Genomic DNA, 20,390 nt, shown 5'->3' with positions numbered 1-20,390 from the left:
GCATAAATACACGCAACCCCTATTAGTACCCTCATACAGAATTTTCCAGCTACAAATTTTGAACAATATCTCTCCTTACTTGTACTACCACATGTAATATTGACATGACCTAACCTTAATAATTGTTTGTAATTTTGATACCATTATTTTAACTTATTTTATTCATAGACACAAATTGATTGCATATATATTTTGTTCTTAATGTGCACACATATTTAGGGTCAGAGTTCAGAACGCTGTACGCCTCCTCTATGTTTATGTAAACGCAATGACTGGAACCTGTTTTGTGAGCCTATAGAAAGAAAAATCAATTGTGTTTGTTTTGTTACCCATTCTTACTAAAGATTAGTAAGTTTTCATGATTTAGTAGACTAATAAATAAAACCATTTCAATTATTATTTACAGAAATAATTTATTAAAGAGAATATTTCATGTTCACAATATACAGTACAAGCACGGATGACTATCACTACATTATATCTACGATATTATTTAATTTCATTTATATTACTGCCACTTCCACCCTATTGTATCACAATCAATGCTCCAGTTCCAGTTTCAATGCCATTTGGTTTAACATTTAAATAAATAAATATTATAGGACATTTTTACACAGATTGACTAAGTCCCACGGTAATCTCAAGAAGGCTTATGTTGTGGGTACTCAGACAACGATATATGTAATAATATACTAATACTTAAATATATAGAAAACACAATGACTCAGAAACAAATATCTGTGCTCATCACACAAATAAATGCCCTTACCGGGATTCGAACCTAGGACCATCGGCTTCACAGGCAGGGTCACTACCCACTAGGCAAAACCGGTCGTCAAATTATAAAATCCATGTGGCATAGATTTTCAAAACTAGAGCGTATAGTTAGTTCTATGGCACTTATTCTAACTTAATAATGGTAACCCGTTTCGTCAAAGCTAGGTGGCGCTCTGGGTCCTCCAAAAACTTCTCCTTTACCGGCGACTGACGAACTCTGCGCTGGTTTAAAGGCAGAGTTGCTTTGGAAAGATGAAGCAATGGAACTATCCTGACTAGTTTTGCCGAAGCTGGGTTGCTGACCGAACACACCTTTGCAACACGTATTTCCTTGACCGAAAGGTTTGGGAGTGTCAACGGCAGCCAAGCTTCCTTGAGATGGTCTACGCTGGAATTGATTGTTATGCTGTTCAGTTTGATGCACTTGGTTGAACTGCTGTTTCGCTGGTTTAGCATTAAACTCATCAGTGGCTTCCTGAGTTTGAGCGCTGAACTGTTCACCTTGGGTAGCTTGGCCAAATTGAGGCTTTGAACCAAAAGATGTTGATTGTTGGGACTGTGAGTGTACCTGACCAAATTGGGGTCGAGATCCGAAAGTAGTCTGCTGGGCTTTTGCGCTTTGACTGAACTGCGTGGGATGAGGAGCAAATGATTCAGATGTAGCCTGTTGAGATGAAATGGTAGACTGTCCGAATTGCGGTCGGGATCCGAATTGGTTGCCTTGTGAAATCTTGCCGCTTTGACTGAACTGGGTAGGTTGAGGATCGAATGAGTCAGATGTAGCCTCCTGAGATGAAGTGGTAGACTGTCCGAATTGAGGTCGGGATCCAAATTTATTACCTTGTGAAATCATGCCGCTTTGACTGAACTGTGTAGGTTGAGGAGCGAACGATTCAGATGTTGCCTGTTGAGAGGCCGAGAACTGAGGCCGGGATCCGAATTTGCCTTGTGAACTTTGACTGAACTGAGTAGTTTGAAGCGCAAACGGCTTCGATGATGCTTGAGCTGAAGCGGTTGACTGTCCAGATTGAGGTCGCGATCCGTATTGGTTACCTTGTTGAGCCTTAGTGCTATGACTGAACTGAGTAGATTGGGGAGCAACAGTTTGAGAGGTAGCTTGAGCGGAAACCGTAGATTGTCCAAAGTTGGGTTGCGAAGTAACTTGAGCTGAAGCAGCCTGTCCAATTTGGGGTTGCGGTTCAACAGGTTTCTGAGCACTTGGCAGTTTAGTTCCGAACTGTCCGAAGCCATTTTCTGGAGGTGGCAACATCTCCGCTGGCTTGGTGTATTCGTAAACCTCTCCAGTGTATTGGAGGTTCGTTACAGGCGCTTCTGGTTTGGTATCGTCATCAAGCTTGATCTCCTTCACTTCTTGCAATGGCTGTTGGCTCAAAGGCTTAGCCGACTCGAAATTCTGTTTTTCAAATTGACTCGATAGAGCTCCACTGGACTGTGATTGGGATGTGGGTTGCGCACTGAAAGAAGGTTTACTGGGTTGTGGTGATGAAGGATGTCTTGATTGGAAGGATGAGTGTTGGAATTGTGGCCTAGACTGGCTTGAATGCTGACCATTGAAGCTAGGAGCTGATGTAGGCGCAGTGAAAGGAGAGGCGGACGCTTGAGTGATCCCATTGGTAGCTGAAGCAATAGCGTTACTCTGGAACTGGCTATCTGATGGAGTCGATGGAGTAGGGAATGAAGGTCGTCTAAATGGATCTTGACGCTGACCGTTTTGGGATGGAAAAGCAGTTGAGGGATAGTTCTCTTCTTCTTCTTGAGTAGTTTGGAAAGAGGATGGCCGTTGGGTTACTCTATCAAACTGATTAGCCGGTGCGCTTGAAAACCTCGAAGGGGACTGGGGCGTATTAAAAGCTCTAGAGGGCTGATTATAGTAATAAGAATCATCCTCGGCGGTAGCTTGTTGCGCGAATTGAGATCTCTGAGTGCTTGGAGAGAATTGGTTATCAGCGTTTTGAGAGAATTGGCTTTGAGCAAACTGAGGGCCCTTGCTACCAAAAGCAGTCTGTTGGGTGAATTGTTGCATCTGTTGCTGATGGGGTGCTAGGGTAGAGATTCCTGATTGTGTGTGTCTGTTTCCACCAATTGGACGGTTGTTAGAGTTTTGAGGTCTAGACTGAGGGAACGATGGAATGGTCGGTTGAGCAGGCGCCTGGGAAGTTTGAAGATGTGAGTTTTGGGACGCAAAGTGCGACTGTCCGTTGTGGCTAGGCTGATTGTTGATACCAAACGCATTGGTAGAAGGCACGGAAGATTGAGCTGACTGAGCATCTTGGGGACTTGTTTCAAAAGGTGTAGTCAGTTCAGTGTCAGGGACAGAAGTTGCATGTTGAGAGTTGAAAGAGGCTGAAGCGTGGGCCGAGAACTGGTTAGGTCTGTTTTGTGAGGCAGCGTTTGCCGCGGATCCAAGCTGCTGTCTATTGCTTTGGGAAGAAAAGCGGTTTCCATTTTGATTGGCCTGATTTCCATTAGCGCTTTGTTTGAAGCCGTTGAATTGGTTATTAGCGGTGGGTCTTGAACCGAAAGTTTGAGAAGTTGGTCGGTTCTGTTGTTGGGAATGGAAATCTCCAGAACCCTCAGTAGATTCGTGTTGGAAGCTTGAGGATGAATCAGCATCTGAACTATCCGGTTTGCCGTTCTGTTGCCTTTGATTTTGTGTCTGTTGGAACGGAGGCAAATACTCGTTTCTCGATCCAAATCTATTGGCAGCATTGTTTTGGAAGCTTGTGAACTGGTTCACTGTTTTGTCACCGCCTTGTCTGTTGGGGTTGAAAGGTTCGTTCTGAATGTTCTGATTAATGAATGTGCCGCTTGCATCGACGTCGGTGTTCCTAGTACCGGCTGATGGCCCGCCATTCTGTTTACCATTAGCGCTGTCACTTTCCGCGTAATCGCCTCCCGCATTGTACTTCTGAGCATCGTACAAGCCTGTAAATAAAAAATGAAAGTTGTTAGCCATTTGTCAAGCGGTTGACGATATATCAGTCGGCAAATACATTAATCACGGCACAATGGTATAATGCTGAGCTGTCCCGTTACGGATTTTGTCAGGGATTTTTAAAGTGATAATGAATTGAGTGGTTACTTATTTGTAGGGGATTTTTATCATTGTGTGGGAAAGTGAAAATTTAATTAGCAAAAGATATTAAATATTGCTTTTGGATAATTAATAGGTGCCTAGTTAGAACACATTGTGTTATAGTAATAGTGAATATGAATAGTAGTACTAAATAGTTATGAATAGTCTAGGATGTAATATTAGGCAGATTTTATGACTCTTTTGTTTTAGTATAACAGAAACAATCAACATTCGTAAGTCCAACATTGGTAAAAGAAACAGTTATTGAATCTTTTCACAATTGTGTTCAGGTATTTCATTTACTAAATAATGCAAAAAACCTTTTGTTTAAAACTACTTAGACTGAAAGAAAAAACCGCGAAGTAGTCGGGCTCGTGCTCCGAGAGTTCCGTACTATTCCTTTCGGCTGCGGAACCTCAAAGACATTCATCATTGCCTTTTAAGAAATAATCGCTAAATGGGAAACGTGTTCGTGAAACAAATGAAACACGTCTAAAAGAGAATTAAGATAATAGTTAACCTTGATTCACAATGGTATGCGAAACTATTGAAAACACGAGTGGATATCAGTAAGTAATTAATTATTATCTTTTAGTTTCCTGTCTTAGCATTTTTTTTAAATTTCTAAGCATGAAGAAGCTTTCCGCAGAAGTAATCATAAATCAGACATATAACGGTAATACAATATTGAGTAAATTAATACGTCTGGAAGCGATATTACAAACTTTAGAATTAAAGTAAACCTATCTCGAGTGGAATTTTTGTCTATATCTTAAAAAGCGTTTCAACTATCTTTCCTCGGTCCGCTGTGCGGAGATGCATCTCCTTGCTCCACCACCTTCATCATCAAAATTTTATAGCAACTCTTTTTCTTTTCGTGCTGTTCGGTTGTGGAATGCTTTGCCATTAGACATTAGACGTGCTAAATCCCTTCCCGTTTTCAAAAATCTTTTGAAGACCTTTCGCTGCCTTAACTTTCCTTTATTTATGATTGTATAATATATAATGCATGTATGTATATATATATATATATATATATATATATATATATATATATATATATATATATACATACATACATTTTGTATTTATTTTATTAGTATGTAGGTATGTATTATATTGTTTGCGTCTTCATTTTGTTGAATTATATGTATATCGTTCTATGTTGTAAGTTCATAGTTTACTGCTACCCAAAGGTTGTCTGGAAGAGATCGCTTCTTAGCGATAAGACCGCCTGTTGTTACCTAACTTTTACGTGTTTTTCATTTCCTGTCTATTTTTAACTGTATGGTGCACAATAAAGTATATTTACTTACTTACTAAAGCGTGATTTTTTTTCATATATTATACCTTTAAACGAGCAAGTTTTGTATATCTCGGGGATCTCGGAAATCGTTGTAACGATTTCGATGAAATTTGTTATATGAGGGATTTTGGGGGGCAAAAAATTGATCTAGCTAGGACTTATTTCTGGGAAAATGCACATTTACGAGTTTTTATGTTTTTCGAGCAAAGCTCGGTCTCCCAGATATTTTTCTTATTATATCGCACTTGTTTTCAATGTTATATATATAACCCAATTAAATATTCAGATGCTTACTTTCTGCCAAGTTCTTTCTACCTACTGCTAAAAAAATTAAGTACCTACCTCAAGCGCATTTTAATTAAGATTTTTTTAATGACATTTTTTTAAATAATTCAGCTCACCATCATCAACAACACCATTAGCCTCATCCCTGGCGTTCTGCTCCAGCGACTTCAAGATCTCCTCCGGGATCGGCGGCGGGGTCGGCAGATGGTCGCCCCTGGGTTGGTAGCCGCCCTCGTCGGCCGTGTACGTCACTGTATACACTTTCCCGTCGTCGCCCGTGTAGGAGTAACCACCCTGAGCTTGGACGCCGTTGGTTGCTGTTCGAAATTCAAAATAGTTTATTGCATTCATTCTTACTAATAATATTAATACGAAAGGACTTTTTATTATTGAAAACCATTCTACGCAGCGAATTCGCGAAGAGCAGCTTGGAATCTGATAGTAATTCTGTCTGTATAGACCTCTACCTCTTTCCATTTAAACCATTTACTGCCATCGTTTTCGTAGCATTACGCTTGTAGCCGATCCCAGCGTTTACCCGCTTTGTAGAGGAAAGCGACTACAAACAGAGAACCTACCGATCGAGTTCCTGACACTGAATGTGTTGTGTTTGAGTCGCGGGAAAACACATAGGATAGGTTTTATCACGGGAATGATCCTCTAAGGGGTGAAGAAGGGGGGGATGTGTCTATGGAAGATGATTATGGATTTTGATTGATTATATTTCCACCCAGATAAAGTCAGGTAGGACAAAAAGCGCTGGTGGTCTAACGGTAAGATCGTGCGACTTGCAATCCGGAGGTCGCGGGTTCAAACCCCGGTTGTATTGGTACGAGTACCAATGAGTTTTTCGGAATTTATGTACGAAATATCATTTAATATTATATTTACCAGTCGTTTTTCGGTGAAGGAAAACATCGTGAGTAAACCAGACTAATCCCAATAAGGCCTAGTTTACCCTTTGGGTTAAAAGGAGATAGCAGTCGCTTTACTAAAAAACTACGCCAATATTTGGGATTAGTTGCCAAGCGGACCTCAAGCTAGCATGAGCCGTGGCAATAGGCCGGGACAAACGCTAGGAAGATGATAAAGTCAGGTAGTTTAAGTATAAACTTAGAATAAATTGAAAAGTGGAAAAATTACTGTCTTGGGTGTTTGGGTGTTAGTATCCCGAGGCCGTGAGTTCAAGTCTCACCCAAGACAGTAATTTTTTCAACTTTTAAATTTATCCTAAGCTTAATAGCATCGTTCGCAGACGTTTCTGCTTGTTCAAAATTAATTTAGTTTAAGTATAAAGTACTTAAAACTGCTCATTACAGTTCCACATGGTCTCCATACTTAGCAATTAAAGTACTTAACATATTTTTAACTAATGTGAAGGTTAAGTAGATTTTATAGTTTAATTCAAGTAGGCTTAGTCATATTTATAAACATATCCATGTAGCAAGACGTGCCGTGCAGCTATAGGCTTGTATAGCCATGAGCAGAAATGTATTGGCCGTCTCAACCGCTTTTGCCACAGCGTTGCAACAATCATTCGTCAGGGATGAAGTGGCCATTGATGAATTAAATCATATTTTATAGTTCAGTTTAGTAATAGTCGATTTTGTATTGCATTGCTTTTTTAAATGTAAATTAATTAGTATTAAAGAGCATGAATTTACCATTAGTAGAGTATAGTTTTGAGTATAGCTAACCTGTTCCAGTCTCTTCAGCAGAAATCCCATTGTCAGTTTCAAAGGCGTAGTTGAAACTCTCAACACCAACTTCGCTATCGAACCTCAAAGTGTTGGCAGCGCGTTCCTGAGCCGCCTGAGGACGGTCTGGTCTTGAATCTACAAATCCTGACTCTCCTGAAACTTCTAAGCCTTCAGGTGATTCTCTTGCTTCAAGCTGATCGGCATCTTGTGAAGTGGAAGCGAATGCGGAGTTAGGACCGAAGCCTTGGGGGAACCTGAAGCCAGCCTGGGCGCCTCGGAAGGCAGCTTCGCCAACTTTAGAGGCAGTGGAACCATAAGAGTCACGGGGACCGCCAAGGCCGGTTTCTTCAGATCCTGAAGCACCTCTGGTTCCTAAAATTGAAAAGCTTGGTTAATGGAATGAATGACGAGCTAATTCTTATCCTTAGAGCTATGATACGATAAAGCCATTACTGAACAAACACCAAAAAGAGTTATTTTAGTGCTGCCAACAGCAATTCTGGTCTGGGGGTCTACCCAATATGACATTCGGTGATAGAATATACCAATACAAACTTAAATAATTTATGGAAAAAGTTTGAGCCTTTTCGTAGCATCTGTCGTTCTAATACGTTTTTTTCTATTCGTTTGGCGTACAGTCAGCATCAAAAGTAGCGTAGCGGATCAAACAACGCTTCAAAACTCTACGAATCTACCATTCTGTAACCGCTTAACAAAAGTGATGGTTCTATATGTAGAACAATTCAAACTGTGAAAGATATACATTTGAACGTGAATTTTAGAGATTTATCTATATTTGGAAAAGTTATCTGGAATATCAGATAATTTTGGCGCGTTGTTTCATCCGCTACTATTGATGCTGCTTCTTTGCAGGGGGGGGGGGGTCACTTAGCTCTGCAGCTTACTGTACATAGAAAATGAAGTCATTGTTCGAGCTTTTTTAAGTCCAGAGATCTAGGTTGGCCTCCAGCAGCTCTGACAGATACAATAAAGGGCAGGAAGCTAAGAAGGAAGGTAAAAGACCCCAGACAAAGACAACTAGATAGCAAAGCATCTACAACAACACCCTGAAAGTTAGTGTAGCTCCCTTTAGGAACCGAAGGGAGGAGTGAGGGAGAAGGGTGAAGCAGTGAGGAGTCTGAGGTGATGCTGCGCTGCCTTCAGCAGCCCTGGCTAAGCGGGCAGCTGATGTAAAGGATCCATAATAACTAGGAACATACCTGCAAGCGCAGCGTCGACAACTACGCCCTGGAAGTCATTGGTGTAGCTTCCTTTAGGAGCCGAGTTCTGGGTGAAGGAGTTAGGAGTCTGCAGTGATGCTGCACTGCCTCCTGCAGTCCTGGCTGATGCAGGAGGCAGGTAAGTGCGGTCGAGCTTGGCTGCGCCGCAAACCGCAGCCAACGCGGCTACTATTAACTGGAGAAAATTTTTTTAGTTAAGTTATAGCAAAAGACGTAAGTCTGACCAAGCTAACTCTTCACTAAATTTGCAATAACAAAGTGTGGGAGTATCACCATGAATGTTAATTTTCTATAAAAATATGACGTGTATTTATGACATTTTCACACTTTGATCTGTCACACTGGACAGTTAGCTTAGAAGAATGGCTCTATATGGGCCGATTTTTATTATTTGTCAATTTTTAATAATTATATTTGGATATTAAAATTTGACTGGGTTGGAGGGGACGAAACGAATATATATCATTTTCCGTTGAACTACGAAAATACCATACGTTTTCGTAAAATCAAAAGTCGGAAAACCAAAAAGAATGTCTTAATAATTTCCTTGTCATTTATAGCTTAACATCGGGTGTGGCCTGTATCAGAAGCAACAAATTAAACTGTAGGCTGTACTTCTCAAACTGACAAACATTTGTTCAACGACTTTTAAAAATAGCTTGAGTTTTAATTTTTATTACACTTTAAAGCTTATTTTAAGACGCAATTTATTGCTAATTTTGTGACAGGCAACGTCAAACACACTAATGATAGTTTACATTGAAAATAATATTTAATTTGTATAAAAAGAGAAGATTTAAAGACTTTATAAATTGTTTTTGTAAAAGTTGTTTTTCAAAACTGATATCGTTTGAAGAGTACAATATTATGTTTTCTACCACACCAACTGGTAAAGGCCTTCTTGATTGTTCAAAAACTAATGAGAAAGTTGCATTTTATCCACATGTGGGCAAAATAATCAGATGCAAATTTTGAGTTGTTTTCTTATGTTAGCTAGTAGAATTGACTTTTAAATGATAATTTTATTATTACATTCATTTGGATTTGATTTAATTGGAATATTTTGGTATTTTATAGTTAATAATTTCTTCGCGTTGGTGTGGTGAAAGATTTTTTGTTTCACTCGGAGGCAAAGTTTGTTTAACCGCTCGTGCCTTGAAACCCTCGCAACGCTCAAGATTCCATTTCTCGAACCACTCGCTATGCTCGTGGTTCAATTTTAGAATCTTTCGTTTGCTCGGGTATCAATATTAGCACGAGCGGTTAAACAACAACTTTACCCCCTTGTAAAACAAATAACTATTAAATATTTGCTTGTGTTACAGGCACCACCCGGTATACGTATATGTGTGCTAATTCGGGCCACGGATACTAAAGTGAAGTCGCAAAATATTTAATTATGTTTATTAATGTTTTCTTAACGAAATTACTGTCAAAATTTAGATGTTATATAGCATAAATATTTTTCTTTTTATTTTAAAGTGGTTTTCATAGTATGTTTATTTGATTATCTTAAGAAGATTATCTCAGATATAATATCGAATCTCTTTATAGTAATCAAGGATTTTCAATGAGCTCATGTACAAATATATATCGACATTTTAACCTAATCCTTATCCTTAATCCCTAGATCGTGCCCGGGTTAGCACACGTATGTTTATATGACTTAAAAGACGAGCCCTCTAATGAAAAAATTAAGAGCCGTTTGAGAAACTTTTTATTGGATAACCCATTGTATTCTATAAAAGAGATTTATGACATTACCAATTAGATTTATTTAAATAGTAAGCATATTGTCGACATCTGTATTTTAAGATTTACTATAATTTACTTCTTTGTTAGCTTAATAACGACCCTCCCTAATGGTGACATTATTTCTTATGCTAACATTATTTCTGTAACTGTAACTATTTATTTTCTACCTTAATGACGACCCGTTCTTGGTGAATTTATTTATACAATTGAAATTTAAAAACTTTAGGCATTTTAAATGAATTATTAATTGTCACATGTTTTTCCTATTTATATAAAGTAAGACAAACTGACAATCACAATATAAATTCTTAAGAATTTACCACGCGTAGTTTTAAGTGAAATTGTATATCGTGAGATAAATAAATCATATCATATCATATCATATAAAAAGAATTTGGAAATTCGCGCACTAGTTGCCTATAATATAATGAATGAGATAAGGTATCCCGAAGCTAACATGTGGAATGATCAAGTCCAAAGCTTCCAAAGTTAGATAAGTCTTGGCCAATCTTGAATATCTGAGTTATTTCGGTGAATTTGTGATTTTTTCTTTTACAATTAACTTTAAAAAAAAAATCAAATGTGACGAATCAAAGAAGTTTAAATATCAATTTAGAAACAATTGCAATTATGCAGCAATTTTTAAGTTATATTATTATGAAAATAATAATAATTTATAAAAATATACTTTTTGATATTTTATGCTCCTTGCAATTAATTTAACAAAATTTTATCATTGGCCGGTTTAGAAAAATATTTTTTTTTACAATTTTTTTCCAAAACTCCATTAAAATCACTCATCCCAAGAAATAAATCAATTTCACATTTCGTAACAGAAAGTCACCGTTATTAAATAAGATCCGCATGTTCCACTTAAGCCCGACGGCACAAATCCCTGGATGCCATTGCTCAACAAAAAAAAACACTTGTCAAATGATTGATCACCGCTTCCGTAACAAATGTATTACCAAATTCATCTCTTGTGCCGAACTATCTCCCGAACCAGCTCCTATGAGCGAATCCCAGATACTGATGCTACGAAACGCACCACATTTGGTTTATATACATCTTCAAAAGTCGTCTAAAAAAACGTGCTCACGAATTCTAACAACATTATCTTTGCAGTTATTTCTTCGAACATCCTCAAATGCTATCAGAAATCTTACTTTGTTGCGTAGCAGTAAGATCGAAATTTAAAAACTCTAAGTTTCGAAAGTGAACGGATAAGTTTGTAAAGATGCACGCGGAGATCCCAAGTTCAAGTAGCGCAGTTTTATGTTAAAATTTAATTGGGAATGATTTCTATATGTTTACAATGTTGTCATTATATATTTTGGAACGTCGTGATCTATAAAAAGGGCAAAATAATATGTTCTTTTTATTGGTAGAATTGGAATTTGACCATTGGTGTTATGAATAGAGTAATCAATACTTCCGAGGTGGAGAACGTTTTGATGTAAATTTTCACGAGGTATCGTGAGGTTACTGTAGGTCACGATTTATAAAATAATTCCAATCTAGTTTATTTGTATTCATTCAAACGTTCATTGTAAGTCAGATGAGTAACATTGTGATCAATATTTTGATTTTGACCAAATAATATTCAAAACCACAAATTTTTTTTTTTTTTTTTCCGGTTCCTGCTAGATAATAAAAATACATACTTAATTGTGAGACAATTCTATGTTTAATTCAAATCTATGTCTGGCAAACTAAATTTGTCAGTAAATAAGAACGAACCTACTTATACTCATCCCTTTCTTTTAGGTGCTACTACTAGCGTAAGACCAAGACAGTATGATTATCTCTATCTATATTTGAAATTATACAGTCCCTGGCTAAACTACATAATTATATGTATACGTATATACAGTGGGTCTAAATATATAATTTTTAAACCAAAAATGTGCATGTATAATATCTTTACCATTAGTTTATTTCAAAATTCTGGTCGACATATATTTTAATTTTATTAGATGATCGACAATTCCAAGCTATTCATAACTGCTTTAAAAAATATTGCATTAAGTATTCAATGCTAATAATTTCAATATCGCTTAAAATTCTGAAAAAACGGTTTCGTTCCAAAGTTAACGATTAATTACTCATCATCTTCCTAGCGTTTGTCCCGGCTTATTGCCACGGCTCATGGGAGCCTGGGGTCCGCTTGGCAACTAATCCCAAGAATTGGCGTAGCTAGTTTTTACGAAAGCGGCTGCCATCTGACCTTCCAACACAGTTAAACTAGGCCTTATTGGGATTAGTCTGGTTTCCTCACGATGTTTTCCTTCACCGAAAAGCGACTGGTAAATATCAAAATTCGTACATACGTTCCGAAAAACTAATTGGTACGATGGGGTTTGAACCCGCGACCTCCGGATTGCAAGTCACGCGCTCTTACCGCTAGACCACCAGCGCTTCTTAACGATTAATGGCTATAAAAGTAAATATGAGTAATTAAAAGTCGACCTAAATCCTCCTAAAGTGGAGTCAGCCAAACTAGGATCTGAGTGTGCTAATTATAGCTATCAAGATATCTAAACATTACAATGGCTTGCGAAACAGAGAGACAAACAATTCGACTGTTTAAGCCGAAGATGGCATGTGCATCGTGAATTTTAGGGATCAGTACCCCTAGTGTAAATAAATTCGATTTCGAAACGTGACGTACGCGTTTGCGTTTAGTCTCATTTTGTATTAGATTTAGAAAGAGCGCGCCAAGCGGGACGTTTTGGAAACTCAAAATCCTATTTACACTAGGGGTACTGTACCCCTAGTGTAAATTTGATCGACATCATAACGTGACGAACGCGTTTGCGTTAAGTCTCATTTTGTATAGGATTTTGAGTTTCCAAAACGTCCCGCTTGGCGCGCTCTTTCTAACTCCAATACAAAATGAGACTAAACGCGTACGTCACGTTTCGAAATCGAATTTATTTACACTAGGGGTACTGAAATAAATATGTGTAGGAGTTCTAGTTCTGTATTAATTTCCGTACTTAGGTTCTTAGTTTTTTCAGGACCTTTGTCTTTTTTAAACTGCTGCAGTGGCAGCATGGTTCCATTTTTATCGCTAGTCACTATGCTGCTCACTTTCGCACTTACATATTTGTTAGAACGTGACAGGCATGGTGACAAATGATAAAGATCCGACCATCTTAGCCCTTGAGCGATTTGAAAAATCCTAGTTTTCTACTCGTTGACTGTAATATATGAATTTTGAATTATAATAGTATTTTATTAAATTAAATTAATAAATCATTTATTTTCAGGCAACTAAGGCCCATATAATGTATGTATGTAATGTACCTTACAAACTAACATACACACAATAATAACAAAAAAAATTAAAAATCATATTGGCGAAGCATTTTTCTGTTGTGTCACCTGTTCAGGTGCGGGATTCGGCAGTATTGTATATATTATGTATATAATTATGTAAATAGTATATGTATCGTTGTAGACTTAAATTTCAAAGGTTTGTTGTCTACTGCTATTTAATTTTTATTTAGTTTTTTGCACCTCCTAATTAGTTTTTTTTTTTTATTTAGGATCACCAACAGTCAATACAGAACAGACAAATCAGAGAAAAAATAATCTGTAGCTTACATAACATTAAGGGTAGATGTTTGTCCAATTATAGGTAACCACTGCTTATTCCAGTATCTTAGGATAAACAATATAAGTACAGTAAGACATTTAGACTTAAGCTATTAATAAATAAAATTTAACAAACTTCAAAAGAGTACTTAGCAGGAAATTATGTTAATTGAATTAATTAATCTGCATTTTGCGACAGAAACTGACAAAGTAACATATCATTAAAAACGAAGATACGAAGGAGATGAAAATACAATACAATATAAATGTAAAGGTTGCAGTCTAACCTAGCATGCACATTACCGTCTCTAGGAGTCCTGGGAGCTGAAATGCTTCAGCACTTTTCTTTTAAAATCAACAGTAAAGTTCAATTATGGAGTTTCATTTCTCCACTACCTAAAGGTTGTCTGGAAGAGATCGCTCTGTAGCGATAAGGCCGTCTGTTCAACTCTACCTTCATGTATTATATGTGTTTCTATGGATTCCAGGATTTGTATTGGAGCGTCCACGCGAAATCATACAATAGGTACCTACATATTATGATTTCGCGCGGACACTCCGGCTGTGGAATGAGCACCCTGCCGAGATTTTCCCGAAGGCTTACAGTATTGGGTTCTTCAAAACAGGAGTGTAAGGTTTGCAGGCGTCCATAGGCTACAGTGACCGATTACCATCAGGCGGGCCTTGTGCTTGTTTGCCACCGACGTGGTATTAAAAAATAGATAACTCCAACAAATAGCGTACACAATAATTACATATAATTATGCAATCACCAATCGAAAAGGGAAACATCGGGTGTTACCTCGCTTGTTAGTCATATTGTTTTCTTCCGACTTTTAGCAGTTACACCTCAAATTATCTGTACCCCTAGTGTAAATAAATTCGATTTCGAAACGTGACATACGCGTTTGCGTTTAGTCTCATTTTGTATTGGATTTAGAAAGAGCGCGCCAAGCGGGACGTTTTGGAAACTCAAAATCCTATACAAAATGAGACTTAACGCAAACGCGTTCGTCACGTTATGATGTCGATTAAATTTACACTAGGGGTACTGTACCCCTAGTGTAAATTAGCGCTTGGCGCGCTCTTTCTAAATCCAATACAAAATGAGACTAAACGCAAACGCGTACGTCACGTTTCGAAATCGAATTTATTTACCCTAGGGGGTACTGATCCCGCTGACAGCTTCATGGTTTGCATCCTACACCATATTTTGATCAGCTGTCATTTGGAAGGTGGGAACAATGAAAGTGAAGATTGTAACCTGTTATTTCAATCAATCAATCAAATCTTCATTCCGCATAAAATGTGGTACATAAGTTATTTACATTAAACACAGGATACACACATTTTACCAGCAACTGGCATGCAAAATAACACAAAAAATAATATAAAATAACAAAACAAAAAGAACAAAAATACCATAAAATATAAAACAGAATCTAACATTCTACAACTAGATATTTACAATTACATTTTTTTTTTGTACTTAGCTATGGAAGAGCGGTGCCTCCTAGCACAGGTTATTTTGTAAATAACTTACAAGGAGACACCAGCCATTGTAACATTTGTCATGGTTTTTAAAAGAAATAAACAATAAACAATAAACAATTAAAATGTTTATATTAAAACTTAAATAATAAAATCACGTCTTATAATAATCAAAACAATCATTAATAGAGTGGAAGCATTTTTGTATGATACATTTCGAATCGTGATTTTAGATTTGAGCAGTGTAGTCGACAAGTTAAAAATATAAAGTTATTGAAACGGGACCTAAGGCAGTGTCTTACCTGAGCGAATAGGTAACTCGCGAACGCGAAGCGGCGCGGCGCAGCGCGGGTAAATTAATCCTTTGATACCTATGGAAGTGTCCTACGTGGGCGATCTCAGAATACGCCGCGCTGTAATCGCGTATTGAGTTTTAAATTTACCTCCGACGTTTCGAAGACAGCGTTGTCTTCTCCGAGACCATAGGGAAACCGTCCTCGAAAAGTCGGAGGTAAATTTAAAACTCAATACGCAGTTAATTCCCGTTTCTATAATTTAATAATGATACTGATCCTAAAAATAGGTACAGTCACGTCTGAAAATATCGATACGAACAAAGGCCCAAAAATATGGATACACGACCTTATTGCCCATGTATTAGGGTGTATATATGTATACACCCTAATACCTGGGCATGGGCATGGGGTTTGGCACTTTCGTCCGTATCTATATTTTCAGACGTGGCCGTACCTCATTAAATTGGGAAAATGTCTAGAAAAATGTAGCATATAAAAAATTACAAATGCAGTTTGAATTTCGAACTCTTTCTACTTTGTTGTAAATTAACTAACCCCGGTAGGTATTGCACTATTCTCGTTTTTTTTATTACAATTTCGTTTTTGGCCAGCATCTCATTATATTATTAACAAGAAATTAAAACAGAAGATTCCTAAAGGAAAGGAAAAAAAAAATTACCTAATCTGTTGAAATAATACTCGTAACTATAAAATAAATTTCTGACAGTCATAAATTCATTAAAATGTTTAAACACACACCATTTCTTTATAATGAATAATTAAAAACAATTCCTGTCGCGTACTCTGATTTCGCGCCGCGCGCGCATCCCAAAAATGACGCGCCTAGAGTTCCTAGTGTCCTGTCATGTTTGTATTAGCTAAGACGGACTCTAAATATTTTAATGTTTTTTATAAGTTTATAATATAATTTAGTCTACTCATTTCCTTAAAATCATATTAACATTCAATTTTATAATTCAACCACCAAAATCATGCACATAAATGTAAGTAGCGAATCACGTATTACACCATAAACGGTATGATTATACCATTTACGAACTAATCATCCCAATTATATATTAAATCGTGATACAATTTCTGTTTAAAAAGGACTTAAGCGACAGATATTTTATATTAAAATGCGCCCTTTTATACAATGAGATGACGATTGAGATTCATTTATGATAATCTAAATCCTTTGAAGCCACGTCGCGCGTCGTGACATGTTTTAGGGAGTTATTTAGTCAACAATTTTGATGATACACATGTTATGGCTTATTTTGACATAATTTAGATGGCATATCTCGCGAGACGTGCGTAATATTTGGCGTCTATAACCTGACGGTCTAGCCAAGATGTCAGGGCTTCTCTACACGTTGGCCCAGCCCAGCGTAAACCAGTCTAAGGGACGCAGCTATACGGTGGAATGAGATAGCAATATTACTTGCTCCCTCTAACACATAAATGCGTCCTTTGGACTGGCCTACGCTGGGCCATCGTGTAGAGGAGCCATCAAACGTACCTATATCGATAAACGTTAACGAAAAAAAATTGTATCGGAATGACAAAAAAAAGTAAATTTTGGAAATTTCGTCAGTGCAAGCTCGGTTCTCCATACAAACGTAGTTACTCTCTCATTCTCAAACAACTAGTTAGATTTGTCTGAAACTGACTGAAACTTACAATAAGATAAGGTATTTCTATGCCTGTAATTAGTTCATGTAGCTTCAGATACCATAGTTAAAACTATACAGCGAATTTGAGTTTTTCATTCAAGATTTGTTTTTGCTCTATTTCGTTCGTTTTATAAGCTGGAGCTATATAAACTACAGTTAAAGAAATACCTAATGTCATTGTATGTGCAAAGTTTCATTACAATCCAACACGTAGTTCCAAAATGAGAACGAAACTCCCATTAGTATGAGAAGGTGAAACGGCCAAGCTTGCTGCGGACTCTTCAAATGGTATGGTATAGTGGTATGGTTTATTTGCATAGATATTGCAATAGGTATGATAGGCTCGATTCGAAGAATGATTAAGACACGTTTAAGATCTTGAAAAGATCTGCAAAATATCGATAACTAAACATGTCAAAATTGACGTTTATTTCGATTCCGCTGTGATCCCAATAAGATCTATCTACGATATATAGCGTCAAAGTAACATTAGTTGCCCGAATCGAGCTGTTCTGTCAATTATACGACATACAAACGATATCTAAATGAGAACCGTACATTATCGTATCTTATTCTTTGAATCGAGCCGGATGTCCATATTTTGTAATATCCAAGTCCAAGGTTGGACCACTCGTAGAGGTGTAAACTCTCGACTAACTTTATGGTTTTTAATTATTAATCTCAAGATTGTAAAAGTGGAATGCTGCAATCTGCAATTTGACTTAATAAAATAATAATATTACTTCGGCAGTTCATTTATTACTTAATTATACCCCTTAGGGCCAACTTACGCTAGCGTCTCTTGAGCGTCGGCGTCTAGTCAGCGCTATGGAAAATGGCGTCGCTGCGCAGTTGCGTCAACGATGCGTCGAGCATCAGCCATGTAGTTAACTAGACGCCGACGCTCAAAAGAAGCTAGTGTGGGGTCTCTCGTGGGTCTAATACAGGGACTTGTTGCCCGTTTAAATTCCTATGCATGTGTGAATGAATGAGTGTAGTGTATTGTCGTTCTGCGTTTTAACATTATGGGAGACGGGAGACTAAAGTGAGGTTCCATAGAAATTGGAATAATGTAAACACATATATTGTTCTCCTTACCTCTACCCTCCATAATAGGACCTATGATTATTGCAATAGCTAATAGTCGTTGTCATAGACAACGCGCATACGTGTATGTTTTATTTGTAACCAGGCGGAAATTTAAACGGTGCGATTTTGCAAGTAATTAAGTTCGTAAACGAACAATGAAAGGGAGTTTCAAATTAATAGAAAAAAATAAAATAAAAAATATTATATTATAGGACATTATTACACAAATTGACTAAGTCCAACAGTAAGCTCAAAAAGGCTTGTGTTGAGGGTACTTAGACAACGATATATATAATATATAAATATTTATAAATACTTTAACACATAGAAAACACCCATGACTCAGGAACAAATATCCATGCTCATCACACGAATAAATGCCCTTACCAGGATTTGAACCCGGGACCCTCAGCTTCGTAGGCAGGGTCACTAGGTCACTACCCACTAGGCCAAACCGGTCGTCAAAGAAAAATAATGTTATTTTAGACCTGTCGTAATAATTTTCTGAATTTAAATAAAATTCTCATATTTCTGGCCTAAACATTAACGGACTTGAATTAATATTTTTAGTTAGTTTAGTATACATACTGTATAATAATTTTAAACTATAATTTCAAGTTTCGTAATTGGTGAAATTTCTGGAGCAAAGTTTCACGTTACGGTAGTCGGATCCATCTGTAAACAAAATGCTTCTGATATTAAAACTCATTAAAATATGCATATACTCGTATGAACTACTGGAAAAAAGAAAGAAAAAAAAGAAAATACATTTATTAATCAGAATCATTCGACAAAACTGTAAAATAAAACACACAACACAAATTACTTAGATGTTAAACAGGATCCCCACTCAGCATACTGCCACTTAAGCAGCACTCCTGCAACTTAAGTATTATAAGAAATGCTGCCTGAAGCGAAATCTTATCATACATCGCGTATCAGAAGCCGTTTAATTAAATTAAATCATCATGAGTACAACAGCAACACCCTAACTGATCATCGAACGACCTTATGTCCTTTCGATAGGGTTTATAATGTATTTTCATTTCACACTGTGGACAATGTACCTGTACTTAATCCAATTACCCGAGTCATTAAACGGTCGATGACAAAAAAGCAGCCAAGTGTGAGTCGGACTCGCACACCGAATGTTCCGAATACAAATTAAATGGTCTTTCTTTGCTCCCTGTGGGTAATTAATTATGCTCCAATTTTTTTAAATTATTTATAGATAAAAATCACGAACATAGGTCTAAAAACTGAAATAAATGTCATAGACTAAGAATATATATATATTTATACTGTATAGCCATTGGACAAAGCCGAAATGTACATATGCATTAGGGTATTTAGAACCAGTGTACAAAGTATCATAACAACCGGTGTGTAGCGGTTTCGAAGAAATTAATATATTACCATTTTTTACTTTGGAGCAACCTGTATGTGTTAGTAGCTCCTAAGGTATCCTCAAAGAATAGTAGGTTCCATACTATTCTTTGAGGATACCTCTCTCTTCGACCTTTTTGATTATCTTTTTTATCTATGACACTAATAAGCTTCTGACTTTTTTAAAATGTCATCATTATCAAATATTTCGAACAAATTGTCAAAAACACTGCCAAAGATTAACACAGTGTGTTTCTTTTTGTCGATTATTGCAAATAACTTTTGTTCGAAAAAAATATTTTTTTATCTTTTGTTCTAATTAAAAAAAATATTAACGTCAGAGCATTCCTGGGAAGTAACCCTACGTGGGATTTCAGGGTTTGTCCAATGGCTAAGGTCATCCTGTATACATATTTTCTAAAAATAATTTAATTTGTTCTAATGCTTCTAATAGTATAGGTTAGGTTAGTAGTAGTTCTAAAAAGCGCTTTTTTTAAATCGAACTCTTTGATTACTTACCATCAGGCGGGCCGTATGCCTGTTTGCCACCGACGTAGTATAAAAAAAAACTTTTTTTGATTAATCATCCAAAAAAAAATTCAAAAAAATTCTCTGCCGCTTCAGTGAAGTTCCTTAAAAGGAACAAACCTCGACTACTCACTTCCGAAGCAATCTCAACGGAACCCTAGAA

At 37.0% G+C, this 20,390-nt stretch overlaps 1 protein-coding gene across 1 annotated transcript; it reads right to left on the bottom strand.

Annotated features, from left to right (window-relative positions):
• Positions 1 to 393: 393 nt before the first annotated feature.
• On the bottom strand, positions 394 to 12,789 carry LOC133527680 (uncharacterized). Its single transcript, XM_061864797.1, has 5 exons — positions 11,130 to 12,789; positions 8,386 to 8,581; positions 7,163 to 7,537; positions 5,582 to 5,782; positions 394 to 3,723 (listed from the first exon to the last, which is right to left on the bottom strand). Exons 1-5 carry the CDS (start codon positions 11,136 to 11,138, stop codon positions 911 to 913), a joined length of 3,594 nt encoding a protein of 1,197 aa, XP_061720781.1. The 5' UTR covers positions 11,139 to 12,789; the 3' UTR covers positions 394 to 910.
• Positions 12,790 to 20,390: the final 7,601 nt, after the last annotated feature.

The sequence above is a fragment of the Cydia pomonella genome, chromosome 18, assembly GCF_033807575.1.
Source record: "Cydia pomonella isolate Wapato2018A chromosome 18, ilCydPomo1, whole genome shotgun sequence".
Taxonomy (NCBI): Eukaryota; Metazoa; Arthropoda; class Insecta; order Lepidoptera; family Tortricidae; genus Cydia; species Cydia pomonella.
Note: the sequence above shows the minus strand (reverse complement) of the source record. Positions and strands in the feature narration are given on the sequence as shown.